Source organism: Pelodiscus sinensis, chromosome 27, assembly GCF_049634645.1.
Source record: "Pelodiscus sinensis isolate JC-2024 chromosome 27, ASM4963464v1, whole genome shotgun sequence".
Lineage (NCBI taxonomy): Eukaryota > Metazoa > Chordata > Testudines > Trionychidae > Pelodiscus > Pelodiscus sinensis.
In genome coordinates this window covers 12,058,947-12,085,168 of record NC_134737.1, presented here as the reverse complement: position 1 = coordinate 12,085,168, position 26,222 = coordinate 12,058,947, and the positions used below count along the sequence as shown (strand labels likewise).

Genomic DNA, 26,222 nt, shown 5'->3' with positions numbered 1-26,222 from the left:
AATATGCTGAAGTGGAGCTGTGAGAAAGGAGACATACACAGCGTCAAATGGTCTTGTAGGCTATGTCTACACTGGTGGCTCAAGAAAACGTCCACACTGCCATGTGCGAACTGTGCTTTTGCGCAAGAGCATCCATGGCCATGTGGAGGCTCTCTTGCGCAAGAAAGCTCTGATGGCCATTTTAGCCATAGGGCTTTCTTGCGCAAGAAATCCCTGCAGAGCGTCCAAACTGCCCTCTTGCGCAAGAGCTCTTGTTAAAAAAGAGTGTAACTCTTGCGCAAGAAGCCCTCTCTTACCACGCCATACTGTAAATATTCTTGCACAAGAGCAGGTGGGCAGTGTGGACGCTTTCTGGAAGAATGGCCGTTCTTGCGCAATTTCCCACCAGTGTAGACATAGCCCTAGTGTCCTAAGCCTAATGTGGGATCCTAAGCTCTGCTTCCCATCCCGCTGCTAACCTTGTTGGAGGAGGGAGAACAGCCATCACGCTATTTTGCAAAGATTGCCCCAGGAAACAACAGTTTTACACTTCCCCTCATGTGTATGAAATATTTCTCTTTTACGTCATGCCCCAAAGTGCTTTTATCTATTTCTTCAAAGACTTCTTCAGAGCATGTTTCCACTAAACCTCTTTCATTGCCACTGTGAAGTTGGGCTGAAGTTTGATGGTCTTGCACAGCTTTCAGTAAATGAGACAGGTGCTGTTTTTCAATGGTCACTAGATGTCACTCTTATTTCATATATAAAAAGAGGTGGCTTTATTTGGTATAAAAGAAAGAGAGGCTCAGATCAAAACTGAATCTGGATTTTGGTCAATTCACAGCTTAATTCTCTCAGACAAGTTTAATTGTAACTTTGAGGAAGTATAGCCATCATTTCCTCATAACCACCAGGGACCTTTATTTTCCTCCCCCCCTCTCTGCTGCGGTCAAGGATTGGGGCAAGAGGTGCTACTAACTGGTGTGTATGTAGACAAGTGGGCAGAGCCTGCTGGCCACTCGCCTGCTAGTATGGCTGACCTCTGTGGCCACACTGCAGGATCTCTGCCTTGAAGGCTTACTGCCCACACTGGACACATTCATATCCCATTCCTCTGAACAGCAGCCCCTCCCTTTCCATGTTATAGAAAACAGTCCTTTTCCTGGGGCTTGTGGTTGTCCTGGCACAGCCAAACCTGGGCTTTGCTTTCAATTAGTAGAAGAGGAAGCTGCCTCTGTATCAGAGGTAGTAGCATGGGGCGGCAGGTGGGAACCAGTCTCCAAGGGGAGCATTTTAATAACTGTGTAAGTGCTAAATATTGTTGCAGCTACATGATTACTAAAATAACTGATATCTAACATCCATAGTTATAATTCAAAATGATCTGAACAAACTGGAAGAATGATATGCGGTAAATTGGATGAAATTCTACAAGGACAAATGCAAAATACTCCACTTAGGAAGGAACAATCAGTTTCATACATACAAAATTGGAAGTGTCTAGGAAGGAGTACTATAGAAATGGATCTAAGGGTCATAGTGGACCACAAGCTAAATATGAGTTAGTGTGACACTGTAGCAGAAAAAGCAAACAAACATTCTGGGATGTTCTGCAGGAGTGGTATAAGCAAGATATGAGAAGTAATTCTTCAGCTCTGCTCTGCACTGATTAGGCTTCAACTGGAGTATTGTGTCCAGTTCTGGGAATCACATCTCAGGAAAGATGTGGACAAATCGGAGAAGATCCAGAGAAGAGCAATAAGAATGATTAAAGGTCTAAAAAACATGACCAATGAGGGAAGACTGAAAGAATTGGGTTTCTTTAGTTTGGAAAAGAGAAGACAGAGGGGAGATACAAGGAGGAGGGAGAAAAATCATCTTCCTTAACCTCTGATGATACGACAAGAAGCAATGGACTTAAATTGCAGCAAGGGAAGTTTAGGTTGAACATTAGGTAAAACTTCCTGCCTGTCAGGGTGGTTAAGCAATGGAATAAATTGTCTATGCAGGTTGTAGAATCTCCATCATTGGAGATATTTAAGAGCAGGTTAGATAAACATCTGTCAGGAATGATCTTGATCAGTAATTCCCAGCCTTTTTATGCTGTGAACAGGCCAAACGCATTCACAAACTTTTGGCGGTCCATCATAATTTTATTTACATGTTGGCACTAGGGATGGTAAGCAACTGGTCGACTATCCAATAAGCAAAAGCTTTTCGGATAGTTGACACGCCGGTCAATTAGTCGCTTCCCCCCCTTGCTTCCTCTGTCAGAAAGAGGCAGCAAGGCGGGGGAGTGGAGGGGTGCTGGGGGGAGCCATCTTAAAATGCCGGTTCCCTCCAGCTCCGTGGGAGGGGGCAGGGGGCACAACAGCTGCGTTCCACATTTGAAATGTACAAGAGTCCCTGCTAGGTAGCACTTCCGCCTTTGAAATGTAGCAACAGCCCAGCAGGCTCTTGCTATGTTTCAAAGCGGAAGCAACCTTATCGACTAATTGATGGAAATTCCATTGACTATTTGATTAGTCGATTAATCTAATTTTAACATCCCTAATTTGCATATGCATTATGCAAAGAATGAATATGCAAATATTAAAATACAATGTTTCCTGTCCACCTAGCCCCATCCCAGCCCCTTGCTCTCCAGTGCCTAATACCCTTTGACCTCCACTCCTACGCCCTGTGATCCTTTAACCTCTGACCTCTACAGCCCATGCCAACACTCTCTTGCCCCATGACCCCACCATGCCCCCACCCCACACTCCCCAGAGAAAGAAGCTGCCCCCTCTAAGGAGCATGGCCATTACTGCATACCGGCAAGGGGAGCAGCTGTTGAGGGCACATATGCTCCCTCCTTCGTGCCCCCTCCATTCTCAAGCCATTTTGCATCCTCATGGGGGGGAAGAGCCCTAGCTGGGCTGCTGTTACCAAGGATGGAGGGAGGCACCTTCTGCTCCACCTCTCTTGCTGCTGCCTGAGTCTCAGTGCCACCGCTGGCAAAATTGCCTGTACAGGCAGGGCACCTCCTGCTGCTAGCTCAGTTCCGGCACAAAAAATGAGCCACCATAACTGCTGGTGCTGACCTGCTGTGAACAGCTGGCTTCAGCTCTGGCAGCTTCTGGGGCCCGGCAGCCAGCGGTTCACAGACCGGCAGTGGTCTGTGGATTGGTGGTTGGGAATTACTGATCTAGATCAGAGATGGGCAATAATTTTTGGAGGGGAACCACTTCACATATTTTGCTACCTGGTCACAGGCTGGCTCCGGCCCTCCACCAGCAGGAATGGGGTTGAGGCTACAGAAAAAGAGCATGACACAGATTGAGTGTGAGATTGAGTGTGTGGCAGTGTGTATATTTGGCAGAGACTGGGAGAGTATGCGTGGCAGTGTCTGTGTGTGGCACAGACTGGGTATGTGTGCTGGCTAAGTTTTTAAGAGAAGCCACACTATCTCTCAGAGAATGTGTCCTGCTCTGTTGTCTTCCCCACCCCTGTTCTGCGTGCCTCTGAGTCACATGCTTCAGATTGGAGCAGCTCTGTTGACTTATGTGTCTGTGTGACTGATTGTCTAGGACCCCAGCTCTGCAGAGATGGCATACATAGGCAGGGGAACACCACTGACTTCAGCATTCCCCTCCACCCCCATTCTCCTTCTCAGCTAGCAGGAGAATCCTGGAGGCAGCTGTAGGACAGAATGAGGGGAGGGGCAGCTGAACACACACTGCTGGCTGTAAGTATGTACCTCTGCTAATCAGCTGGGCAGACCAGAGAGGAATGCTTAGCAGGCAGGATCCAGCCCCCAGGACTGAATTTTCCCACCACCAGTCTATATGGTGCTTGTTCCTGCCATGAGTGCAGGGGACTGGGCTTTATGGCCTCTCGAAGTCCCTTACAGGTCTAAGAATTCTATAATTCTATGAATGTTAAATGTAAGACTAGTTGATCATGCCCCTATATCTCACTAATTTCACTTCTTCCTTTCTGCAGCCAGCCCTCCACCACTTCTCTCCGTGGCAGAACTACTAGAAACAGCACAAGAGATTTCCAAAATGACCATTGCACATGAGATTGTGTTGAACCGTGATTTCAAAGTGCAAGAAGTCAACTTGTCACCAAACAGGTTCCTTACATTTCTCTGTTTTTTCTCGTCTGAAGTTGCAGATCATGTAGCTGAAATAGGAAAGGGGGGAGGGGAAGACTTAGAGCAGGCATGTCAAACTCGAAGCCTGTTGAGGTCTGTACAAAAGAAAACTGATAACTTTCAGGGCCACCAAAGAAAATTTACTTCTATCAGAAAATCGTAATTATTTATTATTATAGATTATGTTTTAGGTATATTTTATAATATTTTTTCAGGTCTTGTTTGAATATAATACAATAATTTGATGTGTAAAATTGTTATTTGCATCCATGAAAACTTTGAGTTTAAGGTGCTTCAGTCCCCCCTGCTCTAACCCAATTCCCCTCCCGCCCCTTTGCCCCCTCCGCTCTAACCTAATGCCTGTGTCCTGGAGCTGCCGCCACCCTGCTCTTCTCCCTCCAGGTGCTGGGGCGCGTGCACAGAGCAGCCAGCCACAAGCAGTCTTGGTGTGCAGCTCAGAACCAGCAGGAGCCGCATTTCCTTAATCAAAGAGCCGCATGTGGCTCGAGAGCCACGGGTTAGCCACCACCCTTGTTATAAACAATGTAGCTGGGCAGGTCGCACTTAGATAATTTATAAAGATGTAGTCACGGCCACAAAAAAATTTCATCAGGCCTCATGCTTGACATGACTGACTTAGAGGGATAAAGGAGAAGAGATGTAAAATCTTCAGCAAAGATCACTCCGCAATCTTCCCTGTAACTACAAACTTACTGAGTTCTATCTGAGCACCTTAACGACTAGAGCAGTGTTTCTAAAAAATTTTGAAGACGGAGGAACACCAAACAATTTTTTTGATGGGGAACACCAAGGATTTTTGTTGAGTGGGGAAAAAAAAAAGGAAGCTTGTCCCCTTTTAAAGATGGCCATTTGAACTCTTCTCTCTGAACCAAAATTTGGGACACATTAACTACACCCTTTGACCTCTGTTTACTATGCCCCTGACTCTCGGGGTCAAGATGGGCACATGACAGAAGTAAAAGTAACCCCCTCTAAGAACTTTTCCCATCATCCTCCTACCCATAGAGGGATGAGTTGGCCCCCACCGAATCCTCTCTCCTCTGGTGCTGGTTTCTCCCCTGCAGGTGTCTGCCCTTCTGCTTCACCCCCAGAATCCCCTGGCACCTGCACCTTCCCTTACCCTTGCACCCTCCTGGTGCTTCCTCCTTCCCTCCCAGATCTGGCTGACGGATCTGATGCCTCATCCTCCCAGATCTGGCTTGTGGACCGCGGCTGTGCGACCGGGTCCGTGCACTGTCACTTCCCAGCAGAGTGGGAAGGGGTGGGGAGAGAAAGGGCTGTGCATAGTGCACACTGGCAGAGCCCGAACATAACCCGCTCTGTAGCACTTCAGCCGAGCTCTGTGCAGTCTCTGCCAGCGCCCCTCCACCTCTGGCAGCAGTGGCAGCTACCTGTGGATGGAGGAGGCTGGGCTGGCAGCGCACGGTGGAGGCAGTCCTGCAGCGAGAGGGAAGGGCTATATGGTGCAGGAAGGGGCTTGCTGGACAGCGGTGCATGCTGCATGGGAGCTCGGGGCTCCGGACACTGCACGCCACCAGCAGCGGCCCTGGCTGCCCGTGCAAAGCACCAAGGGAGCCGCTTACGTGCTGGGTGGAGGCAGGGAGTTGCTACTGCACTAGCGCTGGGTGTCTTTACATTCGGGACTGTCCTGGAAAAAAGGAACATATGGTCACCATATCTCCGTGGTCACCTCGGACTGCCTCATGGCACACCGGTGTGCTGCGGAACATAGTTTAAGAAACGCTGCATTAGAGTATCCTCTGTTGCTGCAAAAAAGAGGCTCTGTAGAAAAGTATTCTGCCAATCTCTAAGGATAAGAAATAGGGGTTAGAGGATTTATCCCTTCACTCCCCCCCTTCCCTGGCCCTCACGTGAATAGAGAACAGCAATATCTGAAATCTGAAGATGCTTTATCCCTTGTTTTTTCCCCACCCCTTTCCTGTTTGTCCCATATATATATATATATATATATATATATATATATATATATATATATATATATATATATATAGTAATATTTTAGGTATATATCTTAGTTATTTTACTGAAACTTAACTAACCAACCCTAATTTATTTTAATATGATTATTTAGCCAGTTATATCCTGCTACCTTAACTGGTTTACATCCAGCACAGTTACACAGTAGATAATCAAAGAACCAGACAGATCATACAGATAAACAATACAGAGATGGGGAGATAATGAAGCAACAAAAAGAATGATGCTTTCATAATCCCTACTATTGATAAGTGAGTCCTTGCCAGGCAGAAGGCTATCAACCAAGTTTCCTTTAAATTTTCTAGGCTCTCCCCTTTATCTGGAGGCAATAGATTGGATCGCTTTTCTAACAGCCCCAAATTGCCTCATTTCAATGTGACTGGTTTGGAATGTGCCACGGTGTGACTGCATGTTTCCGGGCTTATGGCTGTTCCTGCATCTTAACCAAAAATCTTAGGTCATGAACAAGGCTTCAAACCATCATATACAAATAAACTGATTTTAATTCTTTTTTATACCCCTGTAAGAATACACCTACATTCTTGTATAGGCAGTAACAGGGGATATGAAGGGCATTTGTTATCTGTATCTATCACAGGTTGGCTAAGAAGGGTGGCTTACCGCTCAACTATTTTAAGTGCTGTAGAAGTAAGATTAAGGCAATTTACATAGATTTGTGAGCACATATTCTGCATGCCCAGCTAGTATTGGTATAAATAGCAGTGTAGAGGGGGTGGTGCTATTTAGGTGAGTAAATACATGTCTTAATTCCTTGGCTATGTACTCTACTTGCCTCTCTTCAGAGGCAGTACATCCCAGTGTCCAACTGCTGGAGCCATTCCCTACTGCAGGGAAAGACTCCAGCTGGTCCCCCATGCCCAGAAACTTTGCCTGCTACCTCAGCCTTCCATGGATATGTGCAGGCACACAGCAGTGAGGCCATAGTTTGCTTTTCACTGTGGTGTGTAGCTGCACTTATCTGCATACTCCTGCCAGTGTAGACAAGGCCAGAGCATGTTTGGCCATGGTAAGTAGAGACTGCTGGATAGGACACATTTGGAAGAACTGGGGAATTTAGTTTAATAGAAGTTCCCATAGGAGGGAGAGCCATAAGGCACATTTATTCCCATGTTAGAAGCAAAGTTCAAAGAAAATGCACAGAGGTTCAGGTGGGGACAGGGACACTCCATAATGATAGGTGCTAGAATGTTAAATAGTTACTTGTTCCCACTCCCAACTCAGCCTGGAAAGCAGAGTGAAGGAAACATTGCACAAAGCTTTCTGGGACGCTCTGAAAGAACAGCTGTCTGCAAGTCCACCAGAATACACGCATGTGATTCAACTGCTGCAGGAAATTAAAGAGGTGAGCAGTTCAAGAGACAGGACAAATAGCCCCCTTAGAACTAGGCTTCTGTTTATGACGTTGTAGCCCATTTTATCTAAGCCTTCCCTTATGGCTACGTATTAGACCAGAGGCATGAATGAATGGAATTCATTTTGAGGAAGAGTTAAATACTAGGCCCAACCTTTTAGATCCTGTCTGTAAAACCATCCCCTTGACACCCAAGTTTCAACTATACCTGTGCAAGTCAACTAACTATATCTCAAACGTGTAAAAAGCAGCGGAAATATGTAACAGTCAGTATGGACCTAAATTAACATACAGGCAGTCCCTGGGTTACATGGATCCGACTTACATCGGATCCCTACTTACAAACGGGGTGAGGCAACCCTGCACTAGCTGCTTCCCCCCAGCAGACCAGGGAGAGACAAAGCTAGCGCCCCCTCCCCCCCCCAGCAGACCAGGGAGACGCGGAGCGGCTTTTCTCAGCAGACACTTCAGCTTGAGAATAAAGGACTGAGGGAAGTGAGGTGTGGGAGAATAAAACTGAGCTCTGGAGAAATGTTTGGCTAGAGTTTCCCCTACAATATGTACCAGTTCCGACTTACATACAAATTCAACTTAAGAACAAACCTACAGTCCCTATCTGGTACGTAACCCGGGGACTGCCTGAATATAGTTTAAGTATCAGAGGGGTAGCCGTGTTAGTCTGAATCTGCAAAAGCGGCGAGGAGTCCTGTGGCACCTTATAGACTAACTGAAGTGTCGGAGCATAAGCTTTCGTGGGCAAGGACCCACTTCGTCAGATGTATCTGACGAAGTGGGTCCTTGCCCACGAAAGCTTATGCTCCGACACTTCAGTTAGTCTATAAGGTGCCACAGGACTCCTCGCCGCTTTTGCATATATAGCTTAAATCTCTGTCCTATACCGGTGCAATGGTTTCTTCAGCAAGAGCTTATTCACACTCTGCATAAGGAATCATATAGAATCACAGAATACTAGAAGGGACTTTAAGAGATCATCAAGTCCAGTCTCCTGTCCTCATGGCAGGACCAAGTACCATCTAGATCATCCCTGACAGATGTCTATCCAACCTGCTCTTAAATATCTCCAGTGATGCAGATTACACAGCCTCCCTAGGCAATTTATTCCAGTGTTTAACCACCTTAACAGTTAGGAAGTTTTTCCTGATATCCAACCTAAACCTCCCTGGCTACAATTTAAGCCCATTGCTTCTCGTCCTATCCTCAGAGGCCAAGGAGAACAGTTTTTCTCCCTCCTCCTTATAACACCCTTTTAGGTATCATATCCCTTCTCAGTCTTCTCTTTTAAACTAAACAAGCCCAATTCTTTATGTCTTCCCTCATAGGTCATGTTTTCTAGACCTTTAATCATTTTTGCTGCTCTTCTCTGGACCTTCTCCAATTTCTCCACATCTTCCTTAAAATGTGGTGCCCAGAACTAGACACAATACTCCAGTTGTGGCCTAATCAGTGCAGAGTAGAGCAGAAGAATGCTTCTTCCTTATCCACAAGACTCATTATCCTATCAAAGAAAGCTATCAGATTGGTTTGACATGATTTGTTCTTTACAAATCTGTGCTGACTGTTACCTATCACCTTATCTTCTAGAGGTTTGCAGATGAATTCTTTAATTACTTGCTCCATTACCTTCCCTGGCACAGAAGTTAAGCTGACTGGTCTATAGTTTCCTAGATTGTTCTTATTTCCCTTTTTGTAGATGGACACTATATTTGCCCTTTTCCAATCTTTTGGTATCTCTCCTGACTTCCATGACTTTTCAAAGATAACTAAAGACCTCCTCTATCAGCTCCTTGAGTATTTTAAGATGCATTTCATCAGGTCCTGGTGACTTGAAGACATTTACGTAATTTTTAACTTTTTCTTTTTTTATTTTGACTTCTAAACCTACCCTATTCCACTAGCATTCACTCTGTTAGTTAGGCATCCTGTCACCATCAATCTTCTTGGTGAAAACTGAAAAAGTCGTCATTAAGCACCTCTGCCATTTCCAAGTTTCCTGTTGTTGTTCTTTCTCCTTCTTCACTGAGCAACAGGCCTACCCTGTCCTTGGTCTTCCTCTTACTTTTAATATATTTGTAGAACAAATTTTCTCCTTCCTCCTTGTGACACCCTTTTAGATATTTGAAAACCGCTATCATGTCCCCCCTTAATCTTCTTTTTTCCCAAACTAAACAAGCCAGTTCATGAAGCCTGGCTTCTTAGGTCATGTTCTCCAGACCTTTAATCATTCTTGTAGCTCTTCTCTGTACCCTTTCCAATTTCTCCACATCTTTCTTGAAATATGGCGTCCAGAACTGGACACAGTACTCCAGCTGAGGCCTAACTAGTGCAGAGTAGAGCGGCAGAATGACTTCACGAGTTTTGCTTACAGCACACCTGTTGATACAACCTAGAATCATATTTGCTTTTTTTGCAACAGCATCACACTGTTGACTCATTCAACTTGTGATCCACTATGACCCCTAGATCCCTTTCTGCCATGCTCCTTCCTAGACAGTCGCTTCCCATCCTGTATGTATGGAACTGATTGTTCCTTCCTAAGTGGAGCACTTTGCATTTCTCTTTATTAAACTTCATCCTGTTTACCTCTGACCATTTCTCTAACTTGCTAAGGTCATTTTGAATTATGTCCCTATTCTCCAAAGAAGTTGCAACCCCACCCAGTTTGGTATCATCTGCAGACTTAATAAGCGTACTCTCTATCCCAATATCTACATCATCGATGAAGATATTGAACAGTACGGGTCCCAAAACAGACCCTTGCGGAACTCCACTAGTTATCCCTTTCCAGCAGGATTTAGCACCGTTAACAACAACTCTTTGACTATGGTTATCCAGCCAATTGTGCACCCACCTTATCGTGGCCCTATCTAAGTTATATTTGCCTAGTTTATCAATAAGAATATCATGCGAGACCGTATCAAATGCCTTACTAAAGTCTAGGTATATGATATCCACCGCTTCTCCCTTATCCACAAGGCTTGTTATCTTATCAAAGAAAGCTATCAGATTAGTTTGGCATGACTTGTTCTTCACAAACCCATGCTGGCTATTCCCTGTCACTTTATTACCTTCCAAGTGTTTGCATATGATTTCCTTAATTACCTGCTCCATTATCTTTCCTGGGACAGACGTTAAACTGACCGGTCTGTAGTTTCCTGGGTTGTTCTTATTCCCCTTTTTATAGATGGGCACAATATTTGCCCTTTTCCAGTCTTCTGGAATCTCCCCTGTCTTCCATGATTTTTCAGAGATCATAGCTAAAGGCTCAGATACCTCCTCTATCAGCTCCTTGAGTATCCTGGGATGCATTTCTTCAGGACCCGGTGACTTGCTGACATCTAACTTTCCTAAGTGATTTTTAACTTGTTCTTTGTGTATCCTATCTTCTAAACTTACCCTCTCTCTGTTTGTATTCAATACGTTAGGCACACCTCCAGACTTCTCGGTGAAGACCGAAACAAAGAAGTCATTGAGCATCTCCGCCATTTCCAAGTTTCCTGTTACTGCTTCTCCCTCCTCACTGAACAGTGGGCCTACCCTGTCCTTGGTCTTCCTCTTGCTTTTAATGTATTTATAAACGGTCTTCTTGTTTCCCTTTATGCCTGTAGCTAGTTTGATCTCATTTTGTGCCTTTGCCTTTCTAATCTGGCCCCTGCATTCCCGTGTTGCTTGCCTATATTCATCCTTTGTTATGTGTCCTAGTTTCCATTTTTTATATGACTCCTTTTTTATTTTGAGATCATGCAAGATCTCCTTGTTCAGCCAAGCTGGTCTTTTGCCATATTTTCTATGGCAACATATTTTCTATGTATTCTAAGAATTTACTGGATAATGTGTCCTGTTGTGTTAGTTTCCCAACATATGTCTAGACAGTTGAAGTCCCCCATCACCACCATATCCCGCGCTTTGGATGATTTTGTTAGTTGGTTTAAGAAAGCTTCATCCATCTCTCCTGCTTGGGAAGGTGGTCTGTAGTAGACCCCTAGCATGACTTCATCCCTGGTTATTGCCTCTTTTAACCTAACCCAGAGACACTCAACAGGTCTGTCTCCTATGTCCATCTCCACCTCAGTCAAAGGATATACATTTTTAACATACACCGCAACACCTCCCTATTTTCCTTGCCTTTCCTTCCTGAGCAAGCTGTACCCTTCTATGCCAATATTTCTGTTGTGTATATTATTGCACCAAATCTCAATTATAGTTGTGTTTATTAAGACTTCAAGTTCTTCCTGCTTATTTCCCATACTCCTTGCATTTATATACAGGCATCTAAAATACTGATTTGATTTTGCCCACCAGTTTTGCCTTGTCCCTCCTTTATCTCTGCTATTATAGCCCATGCTTCCTCCCATTTCTGACCCATCTTCCAGGTCTCCATGTTTTTCACTTATCCATGGGCTTTGGTCACTGAACCTAATTTAAAGCCCTCCTCATTAGGTTAGCCAGTTTGTATCCAAATATTGTTTTCCCCTTCCTTGAAGGTGGGTGACAAGAGAGGGATCACGTGAGGATTACCTGTTGTGATCTCTCCCTCTGGGGCATCTGGCATTGGCCACTGCTGGCAGACTGGACACTGGGCTAGATGGACCTTTGGTCTGACCCAGTATGGCCGTTCTTATGAAAGGTGAACCCCATCCCTACTTAGCCGTCCTTCTTGGAACAGCATCCCATGGTCAAAGAAACCAAAGCTCTCCTGGCAACACCATCTTTGCAGCCAGGTGAAAGGCAGTATCTTGGTCCAATTAAGGGATGTGTTAAATCTCATTAGTATTGGACCCTCTGATTTTCACCAGACATGAGCAGAAGGCTAGCTTGTAGGCGGAAGGAAAACTACTACATTTTTTTTAAACATCCCTGTTCCTGTCCTAGTGATAGCTGCATTCATTAATACCTTGGCTACCTCTTCCCCCTTAACTCGATTGAACCTCTCTCAGTGGACCAAACCCTGTCTTGACTTCAGGACAGACGATTTGGGTTCTAAGAACAGTAGATGATGTCTCAGTTAATAGGATTGTAGACTGAATACATGCCTCTTGAATTAAAAATGTATTATATGGGTTTGATTTAATTAAAATTTTACTCATTAGGTTTCTTAAAGAAGCCTAAAAGACACATGAAGTAAAGAGAAAACGTCTTGCATGAAAATCCCCCCTAGGCCAACAGTGACTGTGCCCTTCTGAGCATCCAGTCCCTGTTTTCTATAAACTCCTGTAAGTTTGTTCTCTCTCTCTCACTCACTCAAAACCCTTTTCCAAGACTAATTATCCCATACCTCTCTCCTTTTATAGTCCTGAGAGGCAACGCCTTTCCCCAAAAGCCATCCTGCAGGACAATAAAAGATATCCCTTGATATAAAAGGAAAGAAGAGATCACACGTTTGTTGGGGTCTAGCATCTTGTGTTAAGCCTTAAGGGAGTGAATAGGGACAAACTCTCTTATGGCTGTTATGGTTGTTCCTGATTTTCAGTGTGAGTCACCTGAGTGCTCATTCCTTTAAGGCCAGCCTTGAGTCTTGTGCAGTTCCTGGCAAGTTGCCTGGTTCCTAGGTTGGAACACATACAGACTTTGTCTTTCTGACTCTCTCTTTGGGGCAGTCCATACTGTTGCTGCTGCTGCCACGGCAGAGCCGTCTGCGGAGCCAGATTGAAGAAGCCCTGGACATGGAGCTGATCAGACAGGAGGCTGAGCACGGGGCTCTAGACATTCCCAATCTCGCCATGTACATCCTAGATACAATGGCGATGCTGTGTGCACCCATCAGAGATGAGGAAGTGCAGAGACTACAGGGTGTGACAGACCCTGTTCAGCTGCTCAGGTGGGCCACCCATAAATGAATGCATCTACAATTGTTATGTTGTGGCATGGAAACGTACTGCCCCCTGCCCAATAATCACATCACATCTGACTCTTGCTATACTGAGCCCAACCTTGTCGGTATTATGAGTTTTAAAAATGAATATTGGATTAAATTGCTGTTCAGGGGTATTGGGGAATCATGTGAAATGAACTAGAGGTTCAGCTTAGTTCCAAGGGAACATGTGTTCCTTTCACACACTTCCATTGTAATCGGCACTGCATAGAACCTCCCCCCCCCATATCAGAGGGACACAGGATGAAACAAAAGATAGGTTCTTATTTCCCCTATATCTAGGGACTCATCACTATATTGGAGTGCCTCCAAGCTATTATAAAAGTAAACTTTGCATTAAGTTCCGAGTCCCATCATCTTACCTCTTGTAATGAGTCTGTAGATTGGTTCCAGATCCTGTCTTCTGTATGCATAAATCTATCCCATTGCAAGATGATTGCATTCAGTGCAACATAGCTCTTATGGGAGGTCATGTTCTCTTGATGTCGCTGGGGGCCCCTTTAGATCAGGGTAGAAAATCCTGGAGGAAAAATGAAGCAGCTTGCTCTGCCCTGTTATACTAGTTGTGAAGGGTAAGTTGGATGGATTCCGGGGCACGCATTTTGGTACCTTTTCACAGCACAAAAACTAGATTATAAAAAAGTCTGTGCTGCATGAAAAGAATGCCACTGGGTAGTGTGCGGGGTTGGATTGGCTCCTCCAACACTTTGGAATGCCCAGAACTGAAGACTGGGTCTCTCTGTAGCCAACATGACATTGGGGTCTCTTGTCTTTAGAGGGGGGGCACTCACTGCAGTGAGACGCTTGCAGTGCCATTCTCCCTCCCCTTCCCACATTCTCTTATTCACCCCAGGGAAATTTTCCGGGTGCTGGATCTGATGAAAATGGACATGGCAAATTTTACCATCCAGAGCCTCCGGCCCCACCTGCAAGATCATGCTATCCATTATGAACAGAAGAAATTCCAGGAGCTCCTAGCCAAGTTGCCTAGTGAGTGAACAGGGAAGGAGGAAGAGAGGTGGTATAGGGGGGTTCTGGGTCACCATAAAGTGTCTCGATACAAGGATTAGTAATACTGAGCACCAGAGTAGGGCATCATGCATCCAAAGTGCATTAATATTCCCAATGTACGCCAGTTGGGGAAGGGATCACACCCTGAGACTGATCTTAGGGGCTGCAGAGATATTGTCCAGGGTAGAAAGCCCTCATTTGCAAGTGGACTGAGTCAGCAGAGCCGTCAAAGGTTGGTGGGTTTGGAAAGTAAGCTTACAAGCAGTGGTCCCTTGGCACACTGGGTAGGTGGTTTGAAGTAAACTTGTGTCAGTTGACTGCTTCAGTAGCCCTATGGAGAAACAAGTGTTTGTAACAACAGCTTATTCAAGCATTTAAAATGTGCACATTCCTTTTTAAAAGTTCTGTTTGAAACAAGTGTTTTTGTATATGGGGTATTGGTCACTTTCCTTTCTATTTCCTATTGTGGAATAATGTACAGAAATAGAATTATTTACTTCATTTCTCATTATTTCTTTGCCCACCTGAAACTGATCCTCTGTTTGACATCAGCCCATGGGTGCAGACATTCTGCAGGTGTCTTCAGATGCAGGGTAAACAAAAAGCAGCAAATAGAAACAGAGCTGTTAAGAATCTTTCATGCAAATTTGAGTTAGTAACAAGATGGAAAGGAGGAACTGTCAAATATAATTATAAGGAGAAATACCTCTAACCAGGGGATGGATTGGTGGCAAGAGCAGTGGCTGGATGTCAGGACAGAGGGTTTTAATTCCATCTTTTTCACTAATGTACCTTTTAAAAGAGAGTGAGTTATTTAATCTGTTTCAGTTTCTCATGAATAATATAGGTAACATACCCATCGCAGGGTGTGTTGTGAGACTGTGTTAATGTGCATACAATGCTTTGAGATCCTCAGAGAAAAGGGCAGAATGTTAAACAGATCTGCAGTCACCCTTGGCCGACCGTTCCCAGGGGATTTTAGTGGATTTGCTGAATGAATCAAAAACAAGTTACCACCTAGAGAGCAGACTTTGCTGTTCCCTGTACCAGCTATGCTGGCTTGCAGCAGATCTTGTCTGGTTTGTTAGAGATATTTCACCATATTTGGACCAGATGTTTCTTACACAGAGTGATCATTCCCTCCCTCTGCACGCCATAAAGCTTGTCTGAGACTAGCCCTGAATCTATTGATACTGGATAACATCCCTGTCCTGACAGTGACATGGCTGTGTCCTAAGGGAATCAGCCTGACTCAAAATTTTCAACAGGTGTTAGTCATTTCCCAAGTAGTAGGGGCTAGTACTGCTTCCTGGCCCATCTGAGACATACTACTTATTCAGAGTATAGTGTAGTACAGTCAGTGAGAACAGTTCCTTCACCATTCATCTTGCCCAGTCTGAGTCTTCCTGCTAATATCTCACTCCATAATCCTGTTCCAGACAGTCTGGATCACACAACTGAGTGGTTAAGCAAAGCAGCAGCAGAAGTCTCTGCATCTTCATCATCCCATCCTGAGGACCATGGATCGCCCACTGCACTCTCGTTGGGGGCTGTCAGCAGGAGTTCAGCTACACCAAATCCTATGTCTGTGTTAAACCAAGGATACATGAACCTACTTCATTGGGAGCCTGGGACAGAGAAATACCCTGAGGTAGGAAGAATCTTTTAGTCAGCGGAGTACTGCTGTGCCATTTTTTGAGAGAGTCTAGAATTGGCCTTACGTATAAGTAAAACAAGTGCGTGGGCCCTAAATCCTGTGCAGTTTCTACAGCATGAGCTGGTTCTGGCTAAGCAACAGAACCGCAAGGGAGAAAATAGCTCTGTACTGCATCATCTTCTCCTTTTTTGGCAGTGAAAGCTTCAAGCTTGCACCTTATTTCCCCTCTTGTGTTAGCTTGGGGCCCTTACAAAACATAAGGCCATTCCTGCTTCTGGTAGTTTGTGCTTGATGAATTTTGCTCCCTTCTGCCTGAGGGAGCCCTCTTTCATTTAGCTGTAGAAAAAAAGGAAGGGCAGTTGCTTGAGAACCCAGCTGCTTGGTGAGCCTAATTCTTCCTATGCTGACGGGGGGATTTGATTTCTCTTTGCAGACTCTGTTGATGGATCAAGCACGGCTGCAGGAGATACAGTTGCAGGTGAATCAGCTAACAATCATAGCTGCAGTCCTGCTTGTGTCCAGCAGCGTGTGTGGAAGCACCTTGTTCAGCTCGCCTGTGTTTGTAGATAGGCTGAAACGGGTAACAAAGGCCCTTTTGGAAGGGCTTCCTTGCACCAGGTGGGTTGCTTCACTTTTATGTTTTCCAGAGGGAGACGTGAGTAAACACATGTTAGTTGGGAAATGAGAAGAGCTGCAGGAAGCAGCTCTGGAACTTAGCATTAAAATTCAAAATAAGAGGACAACTCCTGGCTGTGGGGAGCAGTTCCCAGTTACAATTGGTAAACCATTACTGCTGATCATTCTGGTCTCCGTAACCAGCACTGGGACAGCTTAGTTGATGGACCACCACAACAGTATGGCTGGTTGTCCCTGCCCTATATTGCTATCATGAAATTCCTGGCTATGGGTTTGTGAGGGGATTTTTGTAGCTGTTCCACTATCCTTGCTGAGAAGCAAAGGTGAGGAGCAGTCCAAAATATAGAATGTGCCTCTATGATTTAGGTTTCAAGAAGCTTTGCTGGACATCAGCAATCATGTGCACCGTGAAGTTAGTGAGGCTCTTCTGCAGCTGGATTACCCGGCTTTCACCAGTGAGAAATCTTCTTCCTTAAAAGGCCAGATAAGGAGCATTGCAGAGAAGGACAACGCAGTGCGGAGCATAATTGGTGAGTCAGTGTGTAAATGCCTAATGTGCTTTTACTTTAAGAATTAGGCTACCATACACCTTTATCTACATTTTGTGTGTGGGGCTGTAGAGCCCTAGAGTGAAGTGCTCTCCCAGGACTGGTCTAGCATATACAACTGTGTAAGGTGGGCCTGATGTGAGAGCAAATTTCAGTCTTTGGCCCCTTTGTGTAGACTGCCACCAAGCAGATACTTAGTTTCCATAGACTGAGATCCTTACTCCTTCTCCAGAAGTCAAATTACTATTTGTGATTGCTTAATATAGCAGTGAAAAGCTCTCCATGGAAATACCACACTCTCTCAAAAGCACTTAAAGTGGTGCCACCCCAAATGGTGACAGTCAAGTGACTTGCCCATGGTTACAGAGCCAGCCAGTCACTGAGCCAGGAATGAAACCTGAGTGTCAGTTTAGCACTCTTTCCATTAGCCTGCCTTGCTAATGTATATGTTACCAAGCTTTTTCAAACTACAGTCTGAAGTCTTTCCCCATTGGTCTGGGCCCTGTTGCATTAAGCATTTTAAATTCCCTGTTGCATTCTGGCTATTACTATGCACTTTTTTATCCAGAATGATTTTCCTTGTGTTCTCTCAAGAGCTGTATCCATACTGATAATGATCTCAAATTGTAGGGTTTTCACTTTTCTTAACTGGCTCGTTTTGTGACTGCTCCTTTTACACCTCCAGAGCAGCGGATCCATTCGTTTCTCAGTCTTCATTTGTCTTCTACTGCCCAGAACTCTCACAATCTCCCAAAAGGCCTCGCTCCTGTTCAGGAAGAACTGCTGGAAGTTGGCCACAGGTTTAGCAGTGTGATTCATCATAACAGACAGGTGTACGGACCCTACTACCTAGCAATTCTAAAGGAAGTTCTTCTCCCAGGGGCAGAGGCAGAAGCAGGGATAGGTTCTTTCTAATCCTCTCACAAAGCATTACATGCACTGGGGGCAGAGAGGAAGAGGACCCAGCTACTTTTCAGAATCATGCTTTGGCTTGTAAAGTCTGTTACAGCCAACTAAATAGCTGTCATGTTCTGTGTAATGGTATCCAGAGTACTTGTGCAGCTGGGCCATCATAGCTGCTGGGGATAGTTACATAAATACCAACTGCCAATTCCCCATTGGTCTGAATAAACCTTTAAAACAAAAAATGCTTGTTTTTTTCATATTTCCCTTTACAGTTTGTCCCATTAACTGGGAAAGCAGTGAAACATGGCTTTTATATCACTGTAATGCATCCTGATTCTCCCCCCCCCCCCCCTTGACATTAACTATGGGTTTTAGTGTGCTTTGCTAACACACATTTGTCTCAGCCTAGAACAGGGGATTTGATAGAGATGATTTGTGTTGAAGATGATAGAGCTTACTTTCTAATCTGGATATATTTTTCAATGTCAACTAAAAATATGATTTACTTCATATATGCCAGCTCTGTAGCTCAGTTTAACATTTAATCCCCTATGGATGTAATATTGTTTGCACCAGGTTTTATTTGGCATACAAATTGTAACACTAACATGTATGGTTAAATGTCTGTTTTCCTCCATCTCCTCTATACTAATGAATTTCCAACACTTTGAACCAACACTAGAAATAGAAAACTTAGTTTCTACTGGAGCAATATTGTGCTACCACCGCTGCCAGTGTCTTCAATATTCTGGTACAATGATATCTCCATTATATCAAATGATTGATGTTGTACAGCAAGAATTGCTTTAGCTAGAATATGGCTAGGGAGGGGTAGCTGTGCTTTCATATGTGCATTACTGTAGGGAGCAGCCGTGTTTCTAGTTCAAACAAGGACTCATAGGTTATGCGCCTGCCAGTCCACTTACCTTCCATGTTTCAAGTTGCCTATTTGTAAGTTTGGGATGGAGGAAAGGGAACTAGTTTTCTTCAGCCTTCAGGATGAGAGCTGCTGCCATTAGACTTGTATGGGCTTCAGCCAGTCTCTGGTTCAGGCACTTTGCTATACATGCATATGGGGCATGTTTTTAATGAAAAGGGCCTTGACATAAAAAAAGGTAACACTGAATGCTTTGGTTCCAGGCAACCAGTTCAGACTTCCACAATATCTACATCACAGCAAACAAAGTCAAGTTGTGTGTCTGAGTTTATTTATTAATTCAGTCTGTTCTAGGTTGTACAGTTATGAAAACAACAAAACGACTGCTGGAAGCCCAGAAATATTTACAATCTCGCCTTGTTGTAGTGAGGTCAGTCTATGTTGTTGCACAGATTGGTTAAGTTTGGTACCATAAGATGTTTAAAATTCAGACAAAAATTTAAACAGATTAACAGTTGTATATACAGGAAAATAAAAGAAATAATTCAAGTATCAAAATACAGAGACAGATTAAATAACATTTTTATTACAAATCAGTCCCACCGCCATACATCACAATTAGCAAAAAGGTCTACATTGCAAATTGAAGTTGACTGTTCTGTGCCTTATTGGGGAATCTCAGGTTATTTTTCCTGAGACAAAAGAAAGTTTGAGTTAGCTCTCCCATTTCAAGAGCATCAGATTTGCTTCTGGTTGTACAGGTACCTATAAATATGCCAGTGTAGGATCCAAAAGGGAACTTTGATTTGCAAATAGAGAGCTTGTTATTAAATGAAAAATCCTACTGCACTCAACTGATGTAAGCATAAAGGAAAACCACAGAAAATCCTGATGATGGCTATCGGAACACTTTAGTGAGAGAGTGTTGACGTAACTGAATTTGATCAAGAAATGGAGTTTCTCAGAGATACCATTTGGTGTCTGGTCTGGATGTTGCAGCAGTCTCAAGAAGGGCAGCAGTCCAGTTCAGCTTCCCACTCAAAGCATATCACAATACCCTTTCTCTGCGAGAGGAGTTGGGATGTACCTCAAATCATCTTTCCTTTTTTCTAGAAAATACAGTCTCAAGGCAAACTGAAGGACAAAAATCCAACAGCTGAGACTGCCATTTTAATAGGTACAGAATAAAATAGGATAGAGCAGTTTTAATCTGAATACATACAATGATTTCAACCTCATTTTAAGACAATAATTCTGCTATTAATCTTAGTATCTGCCTAGAGTTCTCAGCCTGGCCCCATACCAGATACGTATGGAGGTTGCCTCTAGAATACAGACTTCTTATCCTTTGAAAAAGGGAAGAAAATGGAGCACTGTTGGCTACCAGAACTAGCTCAGCACTTTGAAAAATTCATCGCATTCAGCACCACAAATTTAGGACACTTTTCTCTAGATACTGTGAATCCCTGTAGGAATGCAAGAGCCTGAACACTGTACAAATGGCAAAGTAGGAGGAGTTTGGGAGCCACTTGAACTCCGGAAAATACAGGCTGGGTAGGAGAGCTCCTAGCAGGCAAGTACCTTGAAAGCATACCAAGCTTCAAGAGATACACTGCCAAAACTCAGCTCCTCTTCAATAGGTATTCCTGAAAAAAGAAACATCTGGCAAGAGAGCTGCAAAGCTTGCTGCTGGGTCACTGAAGACAACAGCAAGACTGCAGTCTTTTTCACCACCTCTTCTGCAAGCCAACTTCAAAAGCTTATTCACCCTCCTCCAAAATGGGTTCGGTCTCTGAACAGAGTTGTTGCCAACACACTGAAAATTTACACTTACATGAGTGAGCTACAACATAGGCATAAGATGGAATGTTAAGTTTCCTAAATTCACTATTTTTTTAAGCTTGTTTTCTGTCCACTAATCACTGACAGATCTAGGCCCTGGGGATTTCTGTTTGCTTCTTCAGTGCTCACTATCAACTGAAGATGAGACTACATTAAAAACTGACAGATACAGCAGCAATTGGAGTTAAAAACAAATAGCTAGGACACACTGTTATAAGCAGCAGGGCACCAAACCATCACACCCACCTGAGACCACAGCAATGGCATGGCACGGCACATCCTGTTTGTACAGCTCAAGAACCAAGTCATGCCCATTTTACCATCTCTCCTTTCAACAAGGTCCTAATGGTCAGGGCACTGGAAAACACACCAGTTCACACAACCATCACAGCCAAAGCCACTGAGAAATACTCTGATAGTTTAAATGAAGCTTAATTACAAAGCACCTTCAAAACTGTGTTCTGTTTAGGAATGCGAGATTGCTTGGGGCCAACCATCCTTGGACTGATTATTAGAATTTATCAGGTATGAACTGTTTTCAATGTAATGCCCAGAACGTAACTCCTTGTTTGTTCATATTCTGAAATACTGTTCCACTAATTGCCATTAAATAATGAGCTAGTATCAAAGAAGTGCTAAACCACAATCAGACTTCAAAAACCCAACCGACTAGCACATAACTGCATTTAAAAAACATGGTGGATGCACGAGATCGTGTAGAAAGAAGCAAACTCTTCAGTTACTCAATGTGATGATAAACTAATGAAAAGAGATCAGATTGTGTCCTCACCATAAACACTATCAAGTATTGCAACACACCAGTTCTGTGTAGTGAAAGCAGGCTTCGTACCATGTGAGATATCCAGCAGTAATCACTAGGATTCTAACTCCTTTGCAGACACTGTTTTCCTTAAATTACATCCATTTCCCACTGCTGCTTGGAGTGTCTTTCAAAAGCAGAGTATGAAAACCCACACAGCTGAGTTTCATTACTTGGCATAAACAGCTATTACCAAAATCTTGGAATTGTTCTCTGCTGCTCACCTAGAACTGAGGTGAATTAAAGTACCATTAGACAAACATACTAGTGCCACTGCTAAGACTTTTTACCATACTTTTTTAGGACAGGACAGTACCGTGGAATTATAAGGGTCATTCCACCCCCAAAACCGCAACATGCTACATTTTAATTGTGGATTTGTTTTGCTTTGTATTGTTGCACGTAAAAGGAAAAAACCCTCAAAGTTTGTTGCAACAGACTAGAAAATGTGGCATCACTCCCATTGAGCTCAGAAGTCTCAAATCTCCTTTGCTAAAAATGTGTAGCTGCTTTTGTCAGCTAGTTGCTGGAATCCCTTTCCCCCCATAGCTTTGGAAGCTCTCACTGAGCAGCCATGGATACATTCAAAGAGGCAGACACCAGTGCCAGGTGGAGATCTTCATCACGTTGGGGGTACCACTGCTTCTTAGGTCTTTGCCCCGTTATTAGAGTTCCATGGTAGCACACAGCTGCCTGCAGATCAGCTTTCCAGAGGCAAACAGAACAGGGGACAAAGTTAACAGAAAGGAAAAATGCAATGAATAATTTAATGAGTCACATTCAAACCAATGCTTTCAGGGGAGAAGGGTGTTTGACCACGCAGTGAGAGAGCGCCACAAATTGGTGAGAGTTACAGGTGCACAGCATAAGCCCTCTGTTCAGACAGGTCTGCTAGGATCCAACCTAGGTTCAGAGGTCAGCATTAAAAAGGCACATGCACAGGTGACCCCTTTTTAGAGGCACTGAACCCACTGAAAACACTGGCAGTTGCAAGGACTCAGCCCCTCTGAAAATCTGGTCAGTGTGTGGATAGCTGTAAGAGTAAACTCAGCAATGAAAGCATACAACCACTTGTATGCCTTACTGAACTTCTCTTCTGATCTGTGTGGAAAGACGTTTTAGAGCACCATTCACAGCTTGGAAAGGGTCTAGGCCAGCTTGCCATATTCATTTGTTACTGCAGCTGCCTGTAAAAATGTCATAGTATTTTCCAGAAATTGTCCAAATCAATACAGTTAACAGGAACGCTGTAGTGTTTTAGCAGTCACTGTAGTCTCTCTCTAAGGATTCTTTTGTCTAAACATCTTGTACCATAGATGCCAATAGTACATGATATGTTAAATCCATGGACAAGACTGATTTTCACTAGTGCTCTACTAAACATCTTCCTACTATCTTGGAAATTTACTGATCAGGTTATTATTTCCGAACTCATTTGCCTTATGCTACAGCCCTGAGGATTTAGGAGGTCAGAATCATGCCAAGAAAGGAGCTGGATAAAGATTTTGAAACAAAATTCCAGTACAATTATTGGGCTAATGAGGAGAGAAAAGACTGGTGCAATACAGATAGCTCACTAAAATCCTTATTGAGTCCAGTACATAGTAAGTGAAGACATAGGCTGAACAACTACATTTGGGGTCGGTTTGAAGATACAAGTGGTTGGCTGCTGCAAAGATTATGACATTTGAAGAAAACTCTTATACCTACAGATCCTGCTCTGGACAATCTAGCTTGCATCAGTAAATGGAGTTTGCTTAACATTCAAGAGTCAGTTTGGAAACACTGAGTATTCCTGGAGATGGACATTTGGGAAGGAGGAGAAGATGGGGGCATTAAATGGTTCATGACATACCATCCATCCCTAGACAGAGGCATGGATAGTGCGGGTAATAGCTGTCTAGCTTTCTTCAGAGTTCTCTTCCTAACACACCTTTTCTGTCACCTGCAAACCTCCCACTGCTGATTCTCCTATAAGCAGATTCTGCTAATGGTGCAAAATAAGTGATGCTTGGAGCTAGACTAGGGTCAAACACGTTCTCCATCTTTGACCAGTGAGTGGCAGAATAGCTGGTGTACTAAGCACTGCCTCTCACAGCCAGGTGCTTCCTAGACTCTTTTCCGTCTGACTTTAAAATGCTTGTCAGGGTCCAAGCTCCCTCCTTGTGAGTCTGGGGTTTCCTTTGTCAGGAGAGTGAGTGAGCTGAACATAGTGGGTTAATGTCATAGTCTGTACTAATCACATAGTGCCTTCCTTAGAGGCACTCAAATTGTTTTGCAAACTAGTTTACCCTCACATCCCCCCATAAGGAAGGGAGGTATTATCCTTCAAACACACACTGGTCACACAGCAAGTCAGTGATAGAACCAGGCATAGGGCCTAGCAGCTCTGACTCCCCAGTCTGTTTAATCACTAGAACATGCTTCCTCCACAGTTTCATGCTATCAATGGGCTTTCTACATATTGCCCACTTCAATCCGGGATGACGCTAAGCACTACCTAGTCAGGAGTTCACCAGGGCAAGTCAGGAGAGCACAATAGAACCTCAGAGTTATGAACACCTTAGGAATGGAGGTTGCTCATAAATGACATTTGTAACAGAGCAAAATGTTATGGTGCTTTCAAAAGCTTACAACTGAAAATTGACTTTACAGCTTTGAAACTTTACCATGTAGAAGAAAAAAGTTGCTTTTAACCATCTTACTTTTAATGAAGCAAGCACAAAGTTTCCTTACCTTGTCAAATCGTTTTTTAAAAAAACTCCCTTTTTTGTAGTTTAACAGTTCTGTGATGTATTTGCTTTTTTGTGTCTCTGCTGATGCTTGATTAGATATTTCGGTTCTAAATGAGGTTTGGGGTTGACCGGTCAGTTTGTAATTCTGGCGTTCGTAGCTGAGGTTCTACTGCATTTATGTTACAATGTTCACTGGCTAACAAACTGCTCTCAGCTGCTTTATGGTACATCTAGTCCATCTTCCAAACCAGGCCCCAGATCTGCTCTGGCCTGCATGGCAGCATGTGCTTTGCAGTTTCAGTTGCAAGGGGTCTGAATCACATTTAGGAACTAAAGTAGCAGTTGCAGCCAACCATGGGGTCAGAAACTCTGGAGACAAGGAAATAAAGTGAAAGGAAAGGAGGAGGTGGCTGCACTCAGGGTACCCATGCACTTAGGGACATCCCTAAGGGTAATCCCCTTGGCAAGGGACAGGGAGGTGGCAGGTGTTTCAAGATCTCTATAGCCCTCATTGCACAGCATTTAATAGCCTTGTACTTTCTTCCTGTCCAAGGGAGAAATGTGATCAAAGTGAATATGAAAGAAACCTGTTGAACATAGCAAAGTTCCCAGCTCGTCAGTCTGCTTTGGTCAGACATCAGATAGTCCAGTCACCAGCACCCGGCCCAGCACAGGATCAATTACATGTGCCTTTAAAAGCTTAACCTATTTATAGTTCTAAAAAGGAAGAATCAAGCTGGTCGCTCACAATCAGTTTGGTCGGTGTGAACAGAAGGGGCCTGCATCAAATCCAACAAGACATGATGAAACACACAATGGGATTTAATGGGGAGCTGAGAAGTCCCTGCCAGACATTTCTTATGTATACACAGCCTATTCGCTAAGAAGGGTCAGGGGGCAGGGTGTGAGCAACCTCTCAGGAAGTGGCACAGACCAGCTCTCACATTAGCTGTGTAATCAAGTTTGCAACACTGAACTTTAGGGGGAGGGAGAGAGACTGAGCGCAGGATCCATGCGAGGAAATCTAGTGAATGTGTTATTTGCAGGCAGCATCACAGTGATTAGTGTTGGTTCAGATGACAGGTACAGAGGATAACAGTTTGCTGAAACAGTATGCAGCCATGGCTCAGTATAGAATCTAGAATGAGCGTGCGCACCTCGGAGACAAGAAGTCTACAGCAGTCCAAGGATAACAACATTAAATATAAAAAGGCCTGGGGAGTGTCATGTCGCCCCCAGAGATTCACAGTGCCGGAGCAAAGGGAAAGACGTGAAATGACTGGCGGCTTCCTGGATCCACATCTCAGATTCTTGCGGTTTCCAACCCTCTGCATCTCCCACCTCACAGGTCTCTAATAGGTCATTCTCTCAGCATGTTACCCTTGTTTCCGAGTAAGGAGAATTCACAGTGTTCAGTAGTGATCAGATACAAAAGCCGCTTAGTCTACAGTATTCTAGTGCTGCTGCCTCTGATGGTGTAGCACCTAGAGGTGGAGCTCAGTGCCAGCAGCTGGAGGGAGAGGGAGTTTAGAACAGCAGACAGATCAGATCGCAAAGGCACGGTTAAACTAGGTGGACACAGGGTTGGTTTTTTAGAAGATAGTGGTCTCATACTTAGTGCTGAGGGTCCTCTTAGAATCCTGTTTGGGATCAACAACCCAGGAGACGCTGGCATGAGACTGGGAGTCTTGGTCCACTTCAGATGGCTCCAGCTAGAAAACAGTGGAGGGAAAGATAGTATGTTAGGCAACGTGCACGCTGGGACAGTCATGCTGGAGCTGGAGACATTCCA

At 44.1% G+C, this 26,222-nt stretch overlaps 2 protein-coding genes across 25 annotated transcripts in view; one reads left to right on the top strand and one right to left on the bottom strand.

Annotated features, from left to right (window-relative positions):
- TCP11 (t-complex 11) overlaps positions 1-26,222 on the top strand; it is a 44,164-nt gene that overhangs the window by 2,429 nt on the left and 15,513 nt on the right. For 2 of the 6 annotated variants that reach the window (XM_075910438.1, XM_075910435.1), the window contains 8 exons: positions 3,964-4,096; positions 7,379-7,499; positions 13,124-13,344; positions 14,252-14,388; positions 15,849-16,060; positions 16,500-16,684; positions 17,069-17,232; positions 17,936-18,781. In XM_075910438.1, the coding sequence (XP_075766553.1) occupies positions 3,964-4,096; positions 7,379-7,499; positions 13,124-13,344; positions 14,252-14,388; positions 15,849-16,060; positions 16,500-16,684; positions 17,069-17,232; positions 17,936-18,165 (1,403 nt within the window). In that variant the 3' untranslated portion in view covers positions 18,166-18,781. Of the gene's footprint in view, positions 1-3,963; positions 4,097-7,378; positions 7,500-13,123; positions 13,345-14,251; positions 14,389-15,848; positions 16,061-16,499; positions 16,685-17,068; positions 17,233-17,880; positions 18,782-26,222 lie in introns of those variants that run through there. The other 4 variants (XM_075910436.1, XM_075910437.1, XM_075910440.1 and 1 more) reach the window with 4 other exon arrangements.
- ANKS1A (ankyrin repeat and sterile alpha motif domain containing 1A) overlaps positions 19,343-26,222 on the bottom strand; it is a 188,300-nt gene continuing 181,420 nt past the window's right edge. For 14 of the 19 annotated variants that reach the window (XM_075910428.1, XM_075910417.1, XM_075910419.1 and 11 more), the window contains one exon: positions 19,343-26,142. In XM_075910428.1, coding sequence (XP_075766543.1) covers positions 26,023-26,142 — 120 coding nt within the window. In that variant the 3' untranslated portion in view covers positions 19,343-26,022. The remainder of the gene's footprint in view (positions 26,143-26,222) is intronic. The other 5 variants (XM_075910418.1, XM_075910425.1, XM_075910421.1 and 2 more) reach the window with 3 other exon arrangements.